The sequence below is a fragment of the Falco naumanni genome, chromosome 3 (assembly GCF_017639655.2).
Source record: "Falco naumanni isolate bFalNau1 chromosome 3, bFalNau1.pat, whole genome shotgun sequence".
Classification (NCBI taxonomy): domain Eukaryota; kingdom Metazoa; phylum Chordata; class Aves; order Falconiformes; family Falconidae; genus Falco; species Falco naumanni.
In genome coordinates, this window is record NC_054056.1 from 11,079,015 (window position 1) to 11,101,570 (window position 22,556).

A 22,556-nucleotide genomic window follows, 5' to 3' on the forward strand; every position below is an offset into this window, starting at 1 on the left:
TAAGCTCAGAGCTAGACATTTGGTTCAACCACTATCCCAGGAAGTTTCAAAATTGGGTCATTCCATGACTCTAAGCTTCAAGAGACAGCACTGGCTAGCTGCATCAGTCACACAGTTAGGATCTGCCCTTTTGGATTCTGCCTCTTTGGAGAGGACAACATTCCAATTGTAAAGGGCAACTGTACAAACAAGACATAGGAGTATTTATATTCCTCTCCAAACACCAGCAAAAGCACCAGGGGTCTAGTGGGTGATTTATGAGGTGGGAATGCTTCTTTGAACTGTACGTTAGACGGGGGTTGCCTTGCAGGAGTGGAGAGGAACATACGACGGCTGTCTTTTCTGAAGAGCTCTCACAATGGCTTTTACCCAGGTGGTCACAGCTGCTAGGTACTCAAAATGAAGTTCGCTCCTTCCATTCTCTCTCCCTCACACTCACATACAAAGTCAACACACCAGAGAAGGCCATTTTTCCTTTATTTATTTCCCAGAAGAGCTCTTCCTTGCACTTTCCAGACATGATACAAAACAAGCAACAGAACTTTGTTTCATGTACAGAAACAGTTTGTTGGAGTATAAAGAGTTACTGGTGATCGTTACTGAAGAATGTTGGCTTATTCCAGGGGCACTTCAGTATTCCTGAGGAATAATCATTGATTTCTCCTTCCTTCCCACTGGGATAGTCTTAGTCATTAGTCACTGTTCCTGTAAAGCAAGAAGGCTTATATTATTAAAAAGCCATTTGGGTTCCTTACATGGAAGGTGCTGCACGATGTAAAGCAAGCCACTTAGCTTTGTGACATTTCCAGAAGGTAGACTAATATTTTCATCCTTCACTAGACTAAGAAGTTGAGCGTGGAGAAGTTAAGCTGCTATTTTCATACCAGAAGCATGCCACGTTTTCATGCATATAACCCTCCATTCTGATAAAATGGGTACTTCAAAAAAACCCCCAACATTATTCTTCAAGTCAACTATTCACAGATTGAATAGAAATCAGATAGAAAACAAAGCCACAAAGAGCAGGAGGAAAGGCTCCAGTTGCCAGACTTCTTGTATTCTTGCACATCAATATAATCCACACTTATCAGAGTACAGGGTTGTGGGTTTTGGGGTGATAAATACAGGCTAAATAACCTGAGAAATATGATACTTCCCATTTTGCAAGAAAACCTATTCCATGTAACTTTCAGTCATACTGTTTTAAGCCTTGAATTGCTAGATGTTGATTTTAAATTCAGCTGAAGTCACAGTGAAATCCACTTGATCAAATTACTTTAAAAAAAAAAAGCAGCCCTCAGAATCTTATGACCACAAATTAGAGCTTTTCTGCATTTTAAGTAGTCTCTTAGTCTACATGAATGGCTCTTGCATTGGTGTTAGTGTTTCACGATCAAATTACTAACCCAAAGAATGGGCACTGTGATGATCCAAGTTACAGTTAGAACAGCTGTAAAGTCACTTTGCAGTCTCCTGATTATTTGGTATCGTGAAGGTCCACTGTCCTCTCTCATTCTCACTTAAGATTCAGAATTAAGAACTTGATCCTGAAGAATCAAGAATCCAGACTGGATAAAGCCCTGACTAACCTGGTCTGACCTCATAGCTGACCCCGGTCTGAGGTCAGACTAGATGACCTTCTTGAAGTCCTTTCCAACTTGAGTTATCCTGTGATCCTATGAACTTGACAGGTTCAGAAAACTAGAAATAATTTCTTTCAGGTTAATCAGTGTTACATTTCTCTCTCTCTCTTAATAAAGCTAATTTTCTTGCAGAATCTCACATTTTGACAAGTTAGCATTTGAACAGAACTCAGTTTTGTAAAGGAAGTCCTATAGGGTTTAGCTACAACAGTGTTTTCTAGGAAAAAAACAGATGAGTGATAATGAAACAATATTTTCCATGTTCCTAACCAACAGAAATGAAATAATTTTGTTGTAATAACCCTGGAGCCATTATCCATGACATGACATTTTGGAGAGAATTAATGACATTAACCATTAGATGGCTTCATCCGTGTGTTCCCTCTCTCCACATGTTCAGCTTCTTTGTGCCAGAGAAAGCTAGCAGAGACAGTGCGCTGGAAACTATTTGTCTAGTCTTGTGCCATGCAGGCAGCTGTGGTTCTTCTGCAAAGTGTCCTTCCAATTACCTCATGCTTCGAAGGACCACCCTTGCTCCAGAACACAGATTAGTCCTTAATCCAAACGAAATCCCTTACTAGGCTGACCTGAAAGTCAGTTTTCTGTTGCCCAACATCCCTAGTAACAAGCATCCTTGAATGAATAATGCTTTCTTAAGACCATGTGAACAGGGCATTTACCACTCACCTGAAGCCACAGGCATGTCATTCCAAATTCTTTTTTGAGACATAAATTGGAGGAATACCCTCAGGATGGTGTGGAAAGCTAACATGTTTTAAATGTTAACAAATCCAGCCAGAAGACTCAAGCACAGACTTTTGATTCTGGGCCGTAGCTTGCAGTGTTGCATCAGCTGCATCTAAGTCAGTTTCTCTATGTTGCTATCCAAAATGTTTTATTCTGAAGAAGTTGTTCAAGAATCTTGTTATTGTTTCTCCTTTCTTATCAGACATCTGAAGAACTTATTTATAAACAGGTATGTCTGCTAGGGCTGCAGAAGGGTGGCAACAGGTCTGCCCATAAATCTCAGGAGAATTGGACTCAACTTACAGCTCTAGATGCATCAGAAAAAAAGCCCCAAAACACTTTCAGGCCTCCTCCATCAGCAGACAAGCGATACAGGAGCAATTTTTGCATTCTGTGTACTTGCCACAAAAAGTTCCTGGCAGAGCATTTGATCTCAGTACTTTCTGAAGTGCTAAAATAACTGTAAATATGCCCTGGTGAATGCCTCTCCACTGGTATTAGGGAAATGCTTTTAGCAATATATGGCTTTGGGGATCCGAAGTATGCACGCATATCCTTTTTGTCCCCAGGTGCCACAAGAATAAGCTACCATACAAACAGCCCCAACTTTTACATGTAAAAAAAAGAAAGAAAATATTAACGGAGACAGTTTGTGGACTTCATGCACTGCAGGCAGTTTGTGAGCACACAAATAGTTCCTGTTAATTCTTCTGGTTTTAACTGTTTTATCTCAGCATGGTCAGTGATAATACTGAACTCACGCAGATTATCCTCTTCGAAACTATTTAAATTGTAAAATTTCTCCAGACTAATTATTACATTACTATCCAGCCAAACAAGCCACAAAACTTCCTAGTGTTTTCATGTTGAAAAGGAAAAAAAAACAACCCCACAGAAAGTCAACAATACACTTCCACAGGCAGATCTACCTGACATGCCTTTCAGTTTCTTCCTAGCTCCTCTCTTTCAAAGTCTGAAAACAACACAGTTTAAGTTTTTCAGCTTTTCTAACATGTATTTTTATTATACTTGTTTTCAGTTGTGGGAAACCTACCTGTAGAATCTGTTAGACTAAGTCTGTGTATTCAGTCTAGTAAGTTTATTGCTAAACACACCAAATATTAAAATTTTCTGAAGAGCAGGGGAACCACCCCTGCTTCAGCAATACAAGTTTCTTACTGGTACACTTTTGTGAAAGTCAGAGGAATATCCATTTAAATGGTGTCTAGATGTACCATTTAATGCTCACTTATAAAGTTACCAATTAATAGCAACTAGTACCAATACTTACTTTTACAAATTTACCATGGAGAAGATATGGAGACTGGAAGTCATGTTGACAATTGGAATAAGCCATTCCTAACCCCATCCCTGATCCAAAAGCAATAGGCCATGTCCTTCCTGTGGGGAAAGCAAGCAGAGAGGAAAAATTAAAGTCAAGAAAAGTTGTTCATTTCACGTGACAGTGAAAGCATTGTTAAATAAGCACCAAGAAAGAATAAATTACTGGAAGACACATATTAGGCATTTTCAAGTTCTACGAGCCCTAAAATTGTCTAAAAACCAGAACACTTCAGAAGAACAACAAGAGTAACAGCAAGTAAGGCATCGTATTTAGAATTTAATGGAGAGCAATCTCTGAATTCAAGATACTACTGAAAATTATTCCATTACCAAAGCATAACTAAAAAAGAATGTAGATCAGTTTTAAAACACTGGCAAGACTGGCATAAACTGATGTCTAGACACATGGCTCCAGTAATTTGGCTCAGGGTTTCCTGCAATTCCAGAATTTGAGCTGAGCACAGTAGGAGCTTAGAAAGATGCTGCATCTAACAACCTTGTTACACAACAGCTAAAAGTTTAGGTAACTGCATCTCAACTGAAAAGAGATGACCTATAATGAAAGAATTGGTCTAACATGCCGATTAAGTTTTACATGCCTCAAAGACTTCTTGGTTTTAAACTGCACCTAAAATAGACGGAAATAAGAAAACCAGGCAGCCAAGATTACTGCAGCGTACTTACTTTTGAAGAAGATGACTGAGAAAACAATTCCTAATCCAAATCCAGCACCTGTAAGAAGAAATGAAGTGAGTGAGACTAAGATAATGCAAAGTAATGGAATGTGATTTTGTTCTTTACAGTAATTCTTGTTCCAACCCAGGAATATCAGGCTACACGTTATTTCATCACACAAAACAAAAACATTCTGAAATAGCAATTCTGAAAAAAATAATTCTTGTTTTCTTAAAAAATTTTAACAAGCTATTTCAGATTCGAATCCCAACATATATAAGTAGATTATCAGAAAGATTTGAGAAACAAACCAGACTCTCATCCCAGGGAAAGTTACTGAATTTCTGTCACCATCTACAATGTGGAATTAAGATTTATTTGGCTCATTGTCAGCAAATGAGAAACACTTAAATGAAAACTTCTTGTGTCCTTGAGCTTTAGATTTTGCAGATGAATATCTTATTGTATTTCGTTTATCTCACTACTTTAACTACTTCAATGTGTGTCCTGAGGGCAGCAAAACTTTGATGCTTTGTGTTACCCTATACCTTGCAAAAGAAAGCTCCAGGCTGCTTATCTTCCACATCCAGAACATTCATTATGGAGCATATTTAAACACATTAGAAATGAAAGACTTTTCACATCCTCATACTATATATAGAAATAACTGCAGCAGTTGAAAAAAATTTATCCAGCACCATTAAAAAAAAAAACCTCGGCTGGCACATTTAAAAATAATTTTTGCTTTCCTTGGAACGTGCACTTATGATTTTTTGCAAGAAGTCAGGCAAGTCTGCAAAACTCCTCTCACGACCCAATAAATGTAACAGTGAACACTTGGAGCTCAGTGGGCAAATTCTATCTTTAATTCTATCCACTAAAGACAGGAATTTTAGATAAGGCGCAGAAATACAAAAGTTTAAAAAAGGAAAAAATAAAATCAGTCATGCATATGCTCATTAAAAAAAAATATCTAAGAGTTGCAGATTTATTTTGTAGCAAAAATATCCTGTTATGCATTTCAATTCTCCCCTTTCAATACAAGAAATATAAAAGGTATAGCAAGCTTTATTAATTAAAAGACATACCTTATTTTTTTTAAATATTCCTAAGACCATATGATCCTTATTTAAGCTCCTGTTGAACACATTACTAACTGGGTTAAGTCCAGAACAATACTAAAGAATCATATACCCTCACGGCATATAGGAGTAAGTTCCATTTTTCTTTCTTTTTAGTTTCCTTCTGCTTTTTAAACCTTTTTCCGTGCAAAAAATTATCTAATGGTAGATTCTATTGAGGCTCAGATATTTAAACAATACTTATTGCACTACCTAGTAAGTTAACCAAGCACCCCATGTTTTTCGTTGATTATAAAATCTTGAATATTAGAACAGAGATGACCAAACAAATGATCTGAGCAAACCTCCTTACGTTTACTCTCCTGTTAGGGCTTCACAATCCATATTTACTGAGAGCTGGAAATCAGAGTTGCTTTTGAAAACTCTCTTCATTCTACTATGGATTTTCAATTGTGACAGAGGTAACTACTTTACCAGGTCACTACAACTTTGGAGTAGGTTTACAAAACATGCAACTGCAGGAAAGAACTTTGACTGCCTGCCAAGTGGTCCTGACATAACTCCCCCAGACATTTTAGAAACCGAACCTTTTGTAGAAGGTCAGATTTTCACTCTAATCATTTGCACAGCTAAGGGAAAGTCTCAGTCCCTCAGATGTCTGGTCAGAGCTTTGGGGTTTTTTCTGCATTACAGACAGCAAGAGATACACTACTTGGAGCATCTCATAGAGACAGCTAACTACTCATACCACATCACTGACCGGCACTTATATGCAGACTGGAGGAGACATCATGCATTACTAAGTGCAGTGGTTCATCCGTGCTAATTCCTCCACTCCCCCTCGCCAAGTAGGGCCTTCCTTCTGTACCTTTGCTATAATACAGCTGGTGTTGGCTCTCCCAGAATGTTTATGCTATTAAGGATAATCACTATCTTCAAGAATTCATCCAACGGACAACCGTTCGGCCCTCTGACCTGCCTCCTTCTGCCAGTCTTTTCCTGTAATATGCAGTTATGCTGCCTTTTTGTTTTGGGCTGTTGTACCATAGGTCTGAAAACGACTTTCTGGAGGCAATTACTTTCCGTTCAGACAGCAGTAGGCGTTGTTTGAACTGTCCAGTTCAGAAGGCCTGTCATGCAGTGAGTGATACTGGTCCTACGCTTCCTGTCCAAGAAAAGATCCCCTCTGCCAATCCAAACAGTTTAGCTAATCAATGAGAAATGATTTACACGATGACAAATTCTGCATCATCTCAATGCAGAGCCCAGGCAGTTTCTAATGTCACCACATTTTCCACGTTACCAGTCAAGTCCACATTCTTCTTACCGGAGTGGTGGTAAACTGCTTACTTTCTTAAGAAAAGTCTGCACTAAGGAAGCTGCTATCCTTAATACAGTTTCTTTCCATCTACTTCCAGAAATCATCATTGTCTTGTATTCTCTTCACCTCCTTCAGATGCTCTCTCACATTACAGCCCCGCTTGTAAGGGCTCCACGCAGGTGTCATCAATGCTACTTCCTGCTGGCTATGGAGGAAGCTACAGGATACACTTAAAAGGTGAAAAATTTATTTCTGCCATCTGCAATTCAACCTAAACCTAAAACAAAACCTAGGTCTTCCCCCACGCTAATACCCAACAACACTGTTAAGCAGATGTGGTCCAGCACGACTGACTTAGGAAAGACAATTCTGTCTTTCCTTAAAAAGCTTCTTTCTGAAGCAGTGCATCTCAAGGGATTCTGCTTTTTCATGAAAATGCAATTTTCATGCAATTTTAGAGGCTATCACTGCAGCCTGTTCCAGCAGGAAGGCAAGTACAGTGGCTGATCAGTTTAAAAAGATGATGGTAAGATACCTAGTGCCTTGCTTTAAGTTATGAAAATGCCACAGAGAAGTAAAGGAGACTGACAGCTAAGGATTTTTTGTTTTCTGTACAGGAAAGTAACTTGAGAAACAAAGCCAAAGAAGTACCTTAGCTTCCCTCATCCCAAAGGCAGCTAGGTTCACTCCTTTTCTTACTGAGGAAAAGACTACAATCTGTGCTGAAAACCATTGCTGATAACACCCACCAACAAGAAACACTTAAATCTGCCCCCTCACACCAGCCAGTGCACATACAGCATTCACTCCTTTCTACTTGGTTTTAATGTTTAAGCATTGGTTTTAACTTAAAACCAGAAGCTTCGGCTACATTTAATTTCTCAGCCCATCTGGTTAAGAACCTATTTCTGTGGATAGTTTGTCACTCATCTTCATTCCACTAGAACATATTTGTGGTTATGTGGTCATTTCCTGCGTCCCCAGGACCAAGAGGGAGCGAAACCATCTTACCAGCAAAGTAATGCGTTTCACTTTAATTCTGTATAGAGTTACACCAGAGATAAACAATGGCAGAGCTGTTGATGAGTTTTACAGGTTTAAGTTCTCACATGCTCAATTTCCTTTTAAAGAGGCAACATGTTGCTTCAAAGAGCCTCCCACCTGACCAGGGGACACTCAGTCTGCAGCTGTTTCTACTAAAGATCAGCACCTCTAGGCCAGGCTTTAACTTCATAACAATAAAACATGAAAGGTTTATCTTACAATAAAAACAAACGAACATGGAAAAACTAAGGGCTTGATCCATGCCGGGCACATTTTCCCTCCCTTTCTTGCATGACAGACTCTTTGGAGGAAAAGGCCACAGGAAAGAGTATAACCCATTTTTCACCTTCTCTGACAGTTTAAAATGTTTAACTAGAAAAACAGTCTCTTCCACCCTACATCTATCACTTCAGCTTAAACCCATTTACAGTCAAGTGTCAACAGGGGACAGGACAGTTCTGTGGCCATCTTACTCCTGCTCCCCAGTAAGCATCCTGGCCGTACGGACCAGTGCAGCCACACGGAATTGGTATTAGGCAGAAAGCCAAGTCTCCAAAACTTTTTCATTCTACTTTTTTGGCTCATACACCTTCCATGAGAAATGTCACAGTACCTCAAATCAATCTAACACACAGAAGAGCACGTGCCGTATACCCAACAGGACATCATAAAAGTGTCTCTGAGAGAAACACAAATCTTCAGGATGGGCTCCTGCCCCACAAGAACATCTGGGAAAAGCTTCTTCTATAAATTTAGTTAACAGTCCCTCCAACAGCGGTACTATATGGTTCTTTCCTAGGCTACCCAAGTAGCTATGGGCTGAAGCACCTATTAAGACTTGCCACACCTAGGTACACTTTTCTTCACTAGTTTGAAACTTAAAAACTGAAGGATTAAAACATATATGCTCACTGACACTTGGCCAATGTGTTGCTGTTACTATAGCAGCTGCAAGTTCTTCAATTACTTAAGATGATGATGACAAAAAGAAAACTATTATTTTCCTCTGCTGTTCCTTATACACAAATACAAAATAGAGAGCTGCAGTCTCCTGTCCATCAGATTCTGTTATTTTACAATTTAAAAGAACTAAATGAATGAAATCAAATGAAGAAGGAGCTCCTGGAAGATGTCTTCTTGTTCTAAGAAAATAGCGACTACTCTATATAGACAAGACACTCTAAAATAGGTCACAGGCTTGTCCCAGCAGAGAAGATTGCTTCCCAAATAGAAAGAGCGCTTCCATTAGGATCGAGAAAATTGATTAGATTGGTTAGTTTCTCCGAGGACAGCAATAGCTTCAAGGTCCAACAGCAGATCTCATCCATGGGCCTGATACACTGGAAGTTTCAAATGAGCATCGGCTTGGGCCAGCACTAAAATTTGCTTTAGGTAAGGAAATACCCAAGAAAACTCAAGATCTTCAAAACAAACAAAAAAGGCAAGCAACTCTCCAAACTGTATTCGCCCTCCTGTTGCAGTGTCCCATCCTGCCCCCCTCCAATGCTGCTTTGACAAGATACACAGGTAATTGTTTTGCAAAAACAGGGAGGAGAGCCTTCTTCATATACCAGGGCAGTACTGATCACTAGTTGGAAATCCGAGACCACAAAATCACTGATTTACAGACAGAATTAATTTTAAGCAGACCCTTAGCAAGGTCTTTCATGGCAGGAATCAGGTTTTCTTCAAACATCAGCTTTGAAGCTTTCATTCTCATCTCCCCTGTTGCGTGGATTGTTTACATAGCAGACAGAAAAAAGAGCAAGGACGCTAGAACATCACGAAACTGTATACCAAGTACTCAAGGAAGAAGCAGAGGGGGGAAAGTATTTTTTCTTCTTCTAGCATTTGACTGTAGTAACACAGAATACTTGGAATGACAGAATATAAATATCCAAATACCATCATAATACAAAAATCCCAACATGCTTTCAAGGGCCGCTGCCACCCTTCAGCACTCCTGCAGGTCAGCCTCTGCCCGCAGGCTAACCTTACTTAGATAAACATCGGGGCTTTTGCAGATGGACAGGCAGCAGCAGGAAGTATCGCCTTAGCCCATGATCTCCCAAGCAATCACAGCAATAGTCTCATAGCAGACCCGAAACTTTTCATCCTCACACCCATGACTGAGCTGGTGAAAGGAGAGGGCACGCGCATTTCCTCCCTCTTTTAAAAGGGGAGAAGAGCGGAAGCTGTTCTTTGAATAGACAGCGCAACTAAGGACCTCATCAATCAAGCTTTTAGACAAAGTCAGGGTTGCACTCACTTTAGAACCACATATAGAAGAAATCAGCAAGATACTCATAATATGAAAGATACACCTCTGACAGAAAACTCTACTTTGTCTTACTGCAATAAAACATTCCACTAACAAAAACAATGGCACTGCTAAAAAGAAAAGTTTAGCTGGAGTAAACACATCCACATTTAGAGCTTTCTCAATGCGAACTATGAGGGTTGGCACTCATGCTTCTTCACACCCATTCAATGTAGGTTGACCATTACTGACGTCTACTGGCTCAGCAAAGAAATAGAGGCAACTTAGAGCAAGAAGCGTTACGGTGGCATCTCACCAGCAGGAATGCTAAGCAAAGAAGCCTGACCCTTCTCAAATCTCTCACTATTAATTTATTATCAAGGATGTGCCAGCAGCCCTGAAAGGGTTTTCTTAGGGAACTATATCTGATAGAACAAAGAATAAAGAGTTGTTCCCACCTACTGCTGTAACATCTTCAGGACCAAGATAGTAGTTTAGGGTATCACTTGGCTAGAGTCCTCGTTCCGTATACAGTGTCACTGTGTGCCACCTCCCAAAAAAGGCACAGTTGGCATCCATCAATGCACTAATGCAGAGGACAAGAAGTCAGCACGCTTTGGATTCATTTCCAGCAGAGGAGATCTTACGTAGTCTGGGGTTTTAAATGGCTGCACTACCAGATGGATGCCACAGTTGTTCTTTCAGGTTTTCTTGCACACCAGATGTATTGCCAAGAACCGGCGGGAAGAAGGGTCGAGCAGGGCTTCCCCCAGCATCGCTCACAGCTTCAGTTAGCAAGCCGATGGGTGCACCCAGGGCAGAGCTTTCTGACCCAGTTGAATGGCCAGCCAAGAGAAACAGCAGGACACAGCGCGGTTAGGAGAAGAAACACCTGGATTCCTAAAGATTTTCCTGTCTTTTTCTTCCAACAGAAGATAACAGCCCCTTAATCAGAACTCTGCTAACAACATAACTAAATATTGCTGTTGGACAAATTTTGCCTCTCTCTTCCAAACAAAACATGTTTTCATTAGCTGTACTGTCTTCCTGCACAACTTAAGCCATAAGCAGTTAATATTTACACTACTTGGTCTGCTACAAGATACAACTAGTAGAATTGGATCTTCTCCTGTATGACAAAGGAAAGTAACTTGGGGTTGCAAACAAAGCTCACATAACAACACAGTTGTGTGATTGCATAATATTTGTGTTCTCCAGTATTAAGAACAAAACCCCAAACGAAGAACAAGTCTTTTGACCTGGTAGCTAAGACTGGATGGCCACGTTGTAATTGCCAAGCAAAAAAACACTTCAAAACAGGAATTTCAGGATTTTTGTGCATTTAGAGAAAGTCTAATCCAGTTTTCAGAAAGTATAATCAAGCTTTGTTATTATATAGACTGACTTTATCCTATTCATAACCATATGAAGGATTATTTAAAAATACTGACATTGCAATCCATACAATGATTCTTTCTGAAAGACTCAATCTGTAGAGTGACACAAACAATACTATTTCACCCTCACCATTAACAGAAACAGCTCTTCAAGCATGCCAGATGATGCAAGCCAGAAGAAATCACATTAACAGTTGCAGGAGAATTGGAAGTGCCCTTTTCTCTTTAAAAAATTCCTATTAAATGGAAATTGGGAGCAGTTTTTATTTTCAGATGTCAAAACAGAGGATTAGAGGAAAATGAAGATCACTACACTGGGTTATTTACAAGCTTCCAGGATGAATTTTGGTCAACCACAGACATATGTCAAAACATTTATCTCATGCAAAAATAATGAACTTCAGCACAGCAACTTAACACAAAAGTCAAGAAGCAAACAGCTTTCCTAGGACTACCTTTCAATAACAGGTAAATTACAGCATTTGACTAATTTAAAACTACAACAGTTTCAAAACAAACCAAGACACACTGGCACACAAATCTCCCTCTCCTTACACATATACTCTTCATTGTCTCCCTGTTTCCTGGAAACAGCATGTAACAATAATTCGTCCAAAATTATAGCTTTGCAGAGAAAAAACAGTTCTGTCTGTCCTTTATGAGTAATTGTCTTTCCAAATAAAGAGGAACGAACTACCAATTAGTTAAACAAACAAACAAACTCTTTAAACAGGGTTTGAAGCTGGTAGGATGGTAGAAGACAACAATACTAATTACCTCCCTGTCCTTTCTCTGCAGAGCTCTACTGAATAAAAAGGAAGAAAAGGCTGTGAAGGCTGGAGAGGGGACAGGAGTTTATAAAGCTTTGCAAGTTGGGAAGAAAAAGAAAGGCCGCTGTAGTTTGATTCTCCTTCCCTACACAAAAGAAGCAACTTTTCTGATGGGTAACAAAAATCAGTATCAGTAAGAAAGATAGACCAGAATTTATTTAAATGACTGCAGGGGTGAAAAGTCTTAAGGACGGTGTGAAGCCAGAGCCAGCGTGATCTGGATCGCCCATCAGAGAAACCACCTGGTCAGCCAAGAAAGCACAACCCAGCCCACTATACAAAGCACTGTGGTTACAGCTAGATTTAGAAAGGGAACAAAAATACCTAGACCCATCCTCCCCAGTAGCAAAACAAATGTCAGTCCTAATAAGGAGGTGAGCGCATAAACTCTTAATGTTCTGAGGTTTTGTGCAGGCAAACAGTTTTACAGTACTTAACTCTTTGAAGTGAAATACTGTCTTAACAATGCCTGACAACGTATTTTGTTTTGAACTAACAGGAAAGAGTTTTAATACTAATTACAAGATGCACACAGGTAGCGACCAAGAGGTCAAAAATATAATACAGCATTTCAAACGATGTAACATAAGATAAATACGTATTTTGGACATTTTAGTGGCAGGAGATAAAAGTTTCTTCCAGGAGCTTGATCTCCAACTAAAACAGTACAGTACCACTACAAACACCACAGCCAACTACAAACACACTGGTTTATGCAACTGCAGCGAAAAGCCTGACAGACTACTACAAGACAGAACAGGCTGCACAGCCTCCAGCCATTATTTAAAAATACACTATTACTAATAAAGTCACCTCGATAGCTGCTGCCTCCCCTTCTCACTCTCTTCTGTTTCCCATGTCCCTCCAGCCCTCAATTAATCCACAGGAGTTGTGTCTCTACAGTTCTCACAGACACTGGAAAACTGTCCGTCATGCAAAGCTTCAGAAATTCAGTGCTTTCCTTTATTTACAGGGTCTGGAACGGGAAAACACAGTGGTAATCACAATGTTTGTTTTTCCCCATCTATTGGCTGGAAAGACCTCTCTTGCAATAGCACTCAGGAAGGATATAAAGGAACATACAGGAAGGAAACTGTGGCCACCAAAAGGAAAAGTCCAACAAAGAAGCAAGGATTTGGTAAACTTCTATATCCCATATAACAAGCAATAAAATTTTCAAGTAAAAAAAGTTTATTTTCTTTCCTTCTTCCCAGTATAACAACCACCCTTGATAGTTTATTGGGAACTCCAGCAAACTTTGCAGTAATATTACAAAAGCAATCACCATAACCACAAAAGTTTTTGAACTCCCTACAGAGGAAAAAATCATTTCCATTGAGAAAGTTTGTGTTGTCAGTGCACAGTTAACTGTTTGCATAGCTAGGCTACAGACTCACTTCGCATTTAAAGGCCATCATCATCTTCAGTCACAAACTACTGGAGTATGAAGAACTTCTTGGTTGTTCCGACTTCCAAAGTTCATACCGAGCCATTTGTTGTTAATATCATGGAGGAGGTTGCCAGCACAGATGCTTCAGTTACTGGATCAATTGTAAAAGCACACAAAACAAAAAATGCTATCACGCATGAAGAGAAACATGTGTCTGAGGCCATCACACTGGATTTAGTGCTGAGGATAAAATTAGAGCCCTGCAGCCCACGTGCCCTTTTTGGGCAATCTAATGAAAAGCATAAATTTTACTGAGACCTCAACTCAATGCCATCATGACGCTAACACTGGGAATCCTTGGCCTAGAGCACTAGTGCAGAAAGTCCAAACATACATTTTTTCTTCTGTTGCCACATTAGGATGGAAGAAAACATCACATTAAAACAAAAGGCCTGCTGAAGCAACATGCTACATCGAAATCGGCCCTGTATCTGCTTCTTTCAGCCTCCTGGAGAGGCTTTCCATGTACAGGATTCCTATATGTACAGCTGCAGCATAGAACAAGTTCTTGTTTATAATTTGGCATACTTAATATTTTATGATAAAGCAACCAACGCTATGGAAACATAAACATATCTGGATATGTTTGTCAGACAAACCTGAATAGAATTTCATAAGGCAAAACATTTCTCTGGAGCACTTGACACTTTTCAAAGGCCTGCTATAAACAATGGAAGTTTCAGTTTACTTAAAATTACTAAACATCTTTTCTAATGGAAAAGTATTAGGCAACTAAAACACCGAGTTCCTCATCAGCTTTCAAGCATAAGGCCACTGCAGCAACAAGAAATAAACATTCACATTTCTCAGATAATATTTATGGCTCTAAAAGAGACGTCGGCACCAACAAGGAACGCATACCTTTTGTGTCAGTTACTTTACCTCTGGGTCTATATATTGCATTTAAAGATTTGGTTTTGTACACACATTTTGTAAAACCACAGACTCTTGTCTGGTCGATTTTCCAGCCTGTCACATTAGGAGCACCAAACTGCACGTACTCAATTACGATCACTCCCAAAACTTGCAGTTCTAAGTGCAGCATTACGAACTGTTTGTTGCAGAACTGAAGCACTGTAGGCACGTGCACAGTCTCAACTTTAAGGACAAACAAACATAAGGAAAAATCAACAGAACTGCTCCCTAACTTAAAGGCACAACTGTCTGCAGGGCTGGGAGAGTGGACGGAAAGCTTCTCAATGTCAAACCATGCACTGTACGAAGTAACACATGCCAAAGCTATCAGCGTGTCACTCTGCGTATCGCTTTTAATAAACACAGCCCACCTCGTACACTGAGTGATGTGGACAGCTCGGCAGGAACAGGTTTGGAGAACCAAGGCCTCGTCGCAGTGAAACTCAAGGCAGCGAGGCAGTGGCACCAACGGCCCGGGCTGTGCCCTGTGCCTACCCGGGCCCATTCATTCAGGGCAGGGGGCGTCCCGCGGGCCCCCAGCCCAGCACGGCGAAAGATTTCCCCGGGAAACCTCTCGTCTTCTACCGAGGAAGAAACCAGAGGCCACAAACGCCCCTCAGCTACCGGACCGCGGGTAAGACGGGCCAGGCCGGACCGCAAGGCCCGCGGCGGCGGCGGGAGCGGGCCCAGCGGGGGTCCACGCCCGCGGCCAAGGTCACCTTGCCAGGGCCGGGGCCGCCAGGCTCCCCCCGCCGCGCCGCTCCCCGACCCTCGGGGGCAGCGCCCTGCGCTGAGGGCGAAGCCACAGGACATCCCGCTGCCCCGCCCGGGCCCACAGCACGGCGTGGCCGCCGCCGCCCTCAGCCAGGCCCGAAGCGGCGGGGGGCACCGGGCCTCACAGGGCCCTTCCTCGCCGGGCCCGGCCGCGCCGCCGGGGCGGGCACGCGGCGGCTCTCCCAGCCCCGGGCCGCCGGGCCGGCGGCCACCGCTCCTCCCCGGGTCCTCCCCCTCCGCCCTGTCCTCCCCGCCCTTACCCAGCTTGACGGCGGAGTCGGCCAGACACCGGTCCCACTTCCTGCCCAGCTCGCCCTCCGACGCCATCTTGGCCGTCCCCTCCCACCGCAGGCCGTGCCCTCGCCTCCTCCCCCGCGCAACTCTCGCGAGATGTGCTGGCTCGGGCAAGCGGCGGAGTGCTAGATCTCGCGAGATTTCCCGCGGCCGCCGTCGTCAAGGTTACTGGCGGGAGGGCGCGATGGCTGCTGCGCTCGACCTTGAGGCCGGCCCAAACTCCCGTTTTTCCCCGTAGGACCCGGCCCACCACAGTCCCAGCCCTTCCTAGGCCCAATCCCTGCAGCCAGCCCGCTGTGGCCCTGTATGGCCTCATATCCCTCAGTCTACAGCAGGATTCACGTCTTCTCACAGGCCCCTAGCTTGGGCCCACGCCTGTTGACCTGCTCCCCTCAGGGCTCTCACCTCATCCTTGGTAAGAGCCGATCTTTGCTGTAGGGTCCCATCTCTCCCACTGCAGTTGGGTATATCCCGCTGGATATGCATTCCCACGTAGGTTTTCCCTCACCAATGCTCGCAGAGGTCCTGCATTCTACACAGCTCCTGCATTTTAGCTGGCCGCCCTCTGCTTCTCCTCAGGGCCTGAAATGAGGTACAGGGGTGTGAATAAAAAGCTGTTGCCAAACCCTATTGATGTCCCAGGGATCACTTCTAGTTAAGAGCAATCCAGGCCCCACACCTTTGTGCTTAATTGGGAGTAGGAGCTGAATAATTTCTGGAAGGCTGTTGTATTCAAGAATTATTCCATACAGTAGGATGCTAATATTAGATTAAGGAGCTGTGGGGAAAGTTCTCAATGATTTATGGCTCTTTGGCACATCCTGAAATGTGCTACAGCCTTGTGGAACTGGTAATGTAAGCGTGAATAGTTTCAAACTTACTGTAATGATCTTTATATTGCAAGTGTTGTGTAGGCTTTCTGGAAGTAATTCTCTAGAAGCCTTGTGGAAAAATACAGAGCATTTTTTGAGTAATAATGTCCCCATTCACACTTGGCAAGGCAATTTCTAGCTGTGATTACTTGTTTTGATTTCTTCAAGGTTTGACAGTTTTCTTTATCAGGTTGGAGAGGAGGAGGCAGCTCTACTGCTTTATAAAACTGGAGGTTCTTTAACAAGTCAATTAAAGACTAAAGCAAAAAATAGAAGTCAAAACTCTGAAGTTAGCAAAAATTTTCTCAAGTTATTTTCATTTGTGGTCTTCCGTTTGTCTTAAAAGTATAACTGGTTTTGATCTAGAGCAGTGATGAAAGGTTTTTCCAATATTTGGTTTAGTTAAACTCCTTCACATATTACTGAACAATCACAATTGCCTATTATTTTTACTTACTTAAAAAAAAATATCTGAATGGCTTTTTTAAAAAAGTTTTTTGGCAGGTGCCTGGTTAAACTAAGCCCTTGCAGGTCCAAGAGGTTTCCCTGAAAGGGAGCCTCCTTTTCTCTTCCTCCCCCTGTAATTTACTCAAATCAGTTTGCATTGCTACATAGTGAGTATCAAAAATAGAACCATGCATCAAGTTACTTATAAAAATACCACCAGGATCAAGCAGGTTTTTTTCCCCTGACCGGATAAAAAAAGTGTTCTGAAACCACTGACCCAGTGGTACATCCCCATGTGCGAACTCCACCCTCCCATTTCAGAACAGCTCTGGAAACTATCAGGAAGAGAAAGATATTTGAAGCCTCCAGATAATTCTTTGATCCCCACCATCCCCAAATTAAATTCCAGAAATCGGTGTTTAAAAACAGCCCAGAAATGTGGTCTTCCCTTTGGCAAAAACAAATACCTGGTGCAGGCCAATGTGTAGTCTCACTTCACACTTACTCATTTTCAGGCTGTTAGGCTTACTGGCAAGTGCTGTTTCTTTGGGGATGAAGGAAGCAGTGGTGAGCTGTTGGACTGTAAGGCGCTTCATAAAGGGTCGCATTGCTGTGTAATGGGTCTCAATGTATTTTGACAGCCTTGCATCAGGAACCTGGAGCATTAAACCCTTTCTGAGGGGATGGAATAGTTCAGTGTAATTGTTTTGAACGTCCAGCTTCCTTCTGAGAAATCAGTCTGCTGCTTTTTAAATCCCAGAGTCACTGAGTGATCAGAGGGGGCTCTGGAAAACGTTATCCATTAAGGATCTAGAGCACATTCTCTGTACCCCTTCCCCACCCCAGGGAAAAATTAGGGCAGGAGGGAATGTGTCCAAAGACAGCCTTTTCTCTCCATTGCTATAGTTACTTGGCAATTAGACCCTCTCAGTGTAATATTGAGTATTTATTATTGTATGACTCCAAGGTGATGTTTAGAACACGTGGTTCTGAGAAATCTTTTTTGCATTTTACAGTGCAGCATGTGCTGTCCCAGAGTTCCTTCCTTCCCTTCTTCACACACACTCTTCTCCTTTCTTCCCAGTAAATAAATAAATGAAAAAAGAGAGAAGGCTGAAATGAAGCCAGAAAGCTTAAAAAAAACCAACTTCCCTGCCTTTTTCTGATGGAAGTCAACTTTTGGTAGGTTCAGACCTTGTATCACCAGTTATACTGACTATAAACCTAACTTGGATCACATATTAAATCAGTAAGACTACTCACCGACTGAAAGTTAGGCATTCAATTAAATAAACTGCTGGTTAGCTTTTCAACAGGCGGCTGTCAAACAAGCTCGAGGCAGAATCCGGGATCCAAGCTGAGTAAGTGCCACTATTATTCTTCAGAATTGCTGTTTCTCTGGTGGAAGAAGCCATGCACAGGGCATGTCCATACACACATGAGGAGATGAGGAGCTTTTTGGGGGCTGCACCAGCCAGAATGCAAAGCCCCTTTTCAACATAAGGCTTCATTTTCTTTTAACTGTTAACCCTAGCTTTTATATAATGCAGTATAGGATGGTTCACCCTCACCTCAATAGTTTTTGCTTTAAAACTTCCAAGCAAGTTTCTTTTAAATCTTGATCCTTTCTCAAGATGAACTTATTGCCTCTTACCCTGTTTTTAAGAATCCTATAGCATTCCTCCTGTCAGTTCCCCACTGGATACTAATATGCTCTTGATCTCCTCTCTTCCAAAGAATACACATGTAAGTTCTCCCATAGTTTTAAATAACATGAATCACCTCCCCCACACACACACTTATTTATTTATTTTCTGCCAAGAGTAGCAGTGATCTGCATAGGAAGACAGCAGTGTAGGAGTTATCTGCTTGAAATGGTTGACACAGCCTTGGTAGCGGGCCCCCACTTCGCTGTCTGTACTTCCAGAACACTTCTTTCACATTACAGAGAGAATCAGACCTGGGCAGGAAACTTCAACTCTCAGTCTCCACTCGAGCTTGCTGGGTTTTTTCTCTCGCAGATACAAGCTGTATTCGCCAGCAGATACTGATGCTTATTTTTCTCTTTGAAAGCCTTCTCGCTATCCAAGCAACAACAAAAAAGGTCTATGCCCAAAGGCTGCAAAGTCCTCAGCAGGACTTTGCCTTAAAATGGGAAAAGTGCCAGAGACTCCATTAAGTCTTCTTTGCTATTCCTATTGATTTTATGTGGAAGGCTGTCGGATACTGTGGGGATGAACAATAGTCTAAAGGCTGAGGTAGACTTGCATTAGGAGGGACAGCTTGCGATGTGGAGTGAAATACCATTCAGTCTTTTCATGGTGATCACATTCACGTTAATCAGCAAGTCCATTTTGTGTCTGTGCTAATGTATTTTCATGACAGTTTTGCCAAGCTGATGTTATACTCAGTAGTGTGGTATTGCTGGTTACAGTTGTCAGGTATGGCTGATTGAAGCGAACCTTTGAAAAATGGAACAAGGTGCATCACAGCTTGTTGTGCTAATTCTGCTTTAAGCTGCTTTTGCCATGAATATGAAGTGTGCCCCAAAAATCTCTGGAGAAAAGCACTTGCATGGAAAGACTGACCTGAGTTTTTGCTAATTCTTGTGTTACAGGCGTAAGCACCACTAGGACATTTCTTGTCTTTATGTGATGTGTACTATATTGTGATCATTTTTTAGTTTAGTAGTAGAAATAGGAAAAGAATGCATTGCACTGTATTGATAGAAGCTTTCTAATTAATAAGCCCTGAAAGAGTGTTATTTAAGTGTATTTTTCCATTCATCCATGTCACTGGCTAATTCTATACAGATTCTAACTAGTGAACCGTGACTATTGTATTAAGAAAGAATCCAGGCCCTTACAATTATTTTGGCTGGTATATTAGCAAGCTTCAAATGAAGTGCAACGTGTCAAGGAAAAAGTAAGGGAATGGAAATTTTTGTTTCCTTCTGGTGCATTTAATCAGCTTCTCCTTGATTCTTTTTTAATGACAAGCTGCAGACATTATTACTACAGTTAATGACCAAGTTTGACAAGAATGTTCTCAATACTCTCTTTGCTCAGGCTAAAGACATTTCTGAAAGCTCCTGTCTATCATGCTTTCTGTGCTGAAAACATACAGTTAAAAGAGCAGTTGCCATTACAGAAATAAACAGCATCCTAGGATATGCAATCAAGTAGTATGTGCTGGAAAACTAGCCACCCCAGACTGCAGTCCACTGTTCTGGAGTGATATTTGGAAAAAAAAAAAAAAAAAAAAAGAAAAAAGAAAAGCCTTGTAATCCTTTTCTGAACAAGCATTGCTGGGTTTCTTGAGGTGGAATTTCAGGTACATCTCAGTCATATTTGTCAATTGGTATTAAACCTTTTGTGGAATACAGCTGGATTGAAATCTGTGGGATATGTGAAAACAGTGTGGCTGCAAGCATCTCCAATGCACATCCAGACACAGTGTACTCAAAATGTGGGCAGGTACTTTTGGACTGAAATAAAGCAATTGGTATTAGTGCATGAAGATGTTACTTTATACATGGAAAAAACGTCCAAGATCTGGACCCAGGTTGCAGAGATGTGACTTTTTAATGTGACGCTCTGCCAAACCTTGTCTGTGTACATGTTGGCTTCAGCTCTTCAGTCTGAGAAAGAGGGATGTGGGAAATTACTTGGTTTCACCTATTTAGGCAAAACAATTATAAGAGAGTGGCCAAAGCCAGAAAAAGCTCACGCCTCTAGCGATATGTGTGCTTGAGTGATAGGTAACCTGTAATTTCTCTGCCGTTACTGTGACAGTGCTGCACTGGCAGTTGCATGTCTAATTTTTTGCCAGTTTATGGACATCTTAGGCTGGTAGGTAGGTTTACTGTCTTTGGCATTAATCAAACAAGCAGATCTGCTTGGGTGCTGTGAAAGTGGAAAAAAGTCTGGTTTTAGCTTTCTTGGAGGGGTGTGTGGAATGCCTCAAACCTCCCTCTAAATGGGCAATATGTTGTTTTTCATTAAACATGGTATTTTGATTTACTCATCAGTTCCTGCAGTGAATGGGGAAACTCTTAAAACCTTTATACGCAGAGTAGTCTCAGCAAACTCGCTTTGGAATCGGAATGGGAGGGAGGCTTTTTTATTGTTTGTGTGTTATTTTGACAGTGTGTACAAAGATCTCCATAGTGAGAACTATCTGTGGCTTCAATACAGAATTCCAAGGCGTTGGGTAGTGTTGTAGGTACCTTTTTCCTATGTTAGTTTCCAAGAAACACTTGGTTTTCAGCCTCAAATCAAGTGATGCTGCTGGTTTACTAACTCTGACTAATAAAACCCAGCAAGCTAAACTTTACCATTGCTGGAAGACTCTTGCAGCAATAAATTCAATTTATGAGAACCCCTAATAAAAGTTTACATATCTTTCAAATGCCACAAGCTTGACATGAAAGAAAATGGTCAATCTGACCTTAAAAAAAAAAAAATTCTCAAGATGTCTTTTTCTTTAATAGAAAAATGAATATTCAGTGAAGCATGAAAGTTTTCTCTAGGACCTTGTTTCTAAGCATGTTCTCAGAGTCACCCTTGGTCCTGGCTAAACACTGGAAGAAACAAAATAAATAGCATTTCACCATGCATGAAGGAGGATAAAATAAAAACCACATTCATGTTGGAACACAAATGCTTTAGGAAGTTCTGGCTAAACGTGAAAAGTACTTTGTAATGCTAGCAAGTATTTATCCCTTTGCTTCCTTGAATATAATCAAACATGTAGGGAAAGCACATGTATTTTATAGTTGCTGATTGCAAGATCAAAAGCCTTGTTATTAAATGGACATGAATCTGATGTTGTAGGGCCGTTAAGCCGTCAGCTGACATCATTGTTTGCTTCCTTTGTTTACAGACCCTTGATTTAAAGATGTGTAACATCTGACATGAAGCCTTTTGAGCACACTCTTTTCTGTTTAGGTGAGTGATTCTGTGCCAGGAGGTGGTAGAAAATGTCTGTAGTGCGGGTCACGCTACCTCACAGTGCTCAGATTTATCGAATGTCCCTGAATTAGCTGTGTTTGGTGTCAACCCCTCCACAAATTGCAACAGAAGGCAGAATGGCTACAACTGTAGCTCCATACGTGGAGCCTTCTGCCTGCTGAGATCCACTCTGTGCTGCAAATTGCAGCCTTACCAGAAAGAGTCTGGTCCTACATCTTAATAAACAAACAAACAAAAATTCCCTTAAGCATGTCCTGCTGTAAACAAGTGAAGTGAGCAGCTGGTCCTCATTTGAAAAGATGTTACATCCCATTTCAAAAGGAATCTGCAGATCTTCTTAATGCAAATATTTTTAGGAAAACAAAAAGCAGCTGTTTATTCCTCTTTATACCTATTAGCAGGAGAACAAAATCCAGAATGCTTGTATTTCTTCCACTAAGAAAAACATCCTTGTGGCCTCAGCATTCATTTGGATCTCAAATTGTTTA

General features: G+C 41.4%; 2 protein-coding genes and 1 long non-coding RNA gene across 3 annotated transcripts in view; 1 reads left to right on the top strand and 2 right to left on the bottom strand.

The window, feature by feature from the left end:
- Positions 1 to 460: 460 nt before the first annotated feature.
- On the bottom strand, positions 461 to 15,889 carry MICOS10 (mitochondrial contact site and cristae organizing system subunit 10). The gene is made up of 4 exons (XM_040587066.1): positions 15,743 to 15,889; positions 4,419 to 4,466; positions 3,682 to 3,791; positions 461 to 705 (listed from the first exon to the last, which is right to left on the bottom strand). Exons 1-4 carry the CDS (start codon positions 15,807 to 15,809, stop codon positions 697 to 699), a joined length of 234 nt encoding a protein of 77 aa, XP_040443000.1. The 5' UTR covers positions 15,810 to 15,889; the 3' UTR covers positions 461 to 696.
- On the bottom strand, positions 4,473 to 15,615 carry LOC121084951. The gene is made up of 3 exons (XR_005826907.1): positions 15,080 to 15,615; positions 13,741 to 13,884; positions 4,473 to 13,319 (listed from the first exon to the last, which is right to left on the bottom strand). It is a non-coding gene; the product is annotated as an uncharacterized LOC121084951 (long non-coding RNA).
- Positions 15,890 to 22,026: 6,137 nt separating the features above from the next.
- CAPZB (capping actin protein of muscle Z-line subunit beta) overlaps positions 22,027 to 22,556 on the top strand; it is a 63,834-nt gene continuing 63,304 nt past the window's right edge. Inside the window, exon 1 of the mRNA XM_040585913.1 lies at positions 22,027 to 22,044. The gene's annotated coding sequence lies outside the window, so the exon portion shown is untranslated. The remainder of the gene's footprint in view (positions 22,045 to 22,556) is intronic.

What these genes read in the sequence shown, in the direction of transcription:
- MICOS10 (XM_040587066.1), bottom strand. Translation starts at nt 15,809, where the DNA reads ATGGCGTCGGAGGGCGAGCTGGGCAGGAAGTGGGACCGGTGTCTGGCC. An exon ending in CGACTCCGCCGTCAAGCTGG is followed by an intron (nt 4,467 to 15,742) that starts GTAAGGGCGGGG and finishes TTCTTCTTACAG; the next exon opens with GTGCTGGATTTGGATTAGGA. An exon ending in CTCAGTCATCTTCTTCAAAA is followed by an intron (nt 3,792 to 4,418) that starts GTAAGTACGCTG and finishes CTTTCCCCACAG; the next exon opens with GAAGGACATGGCCTATTGCT.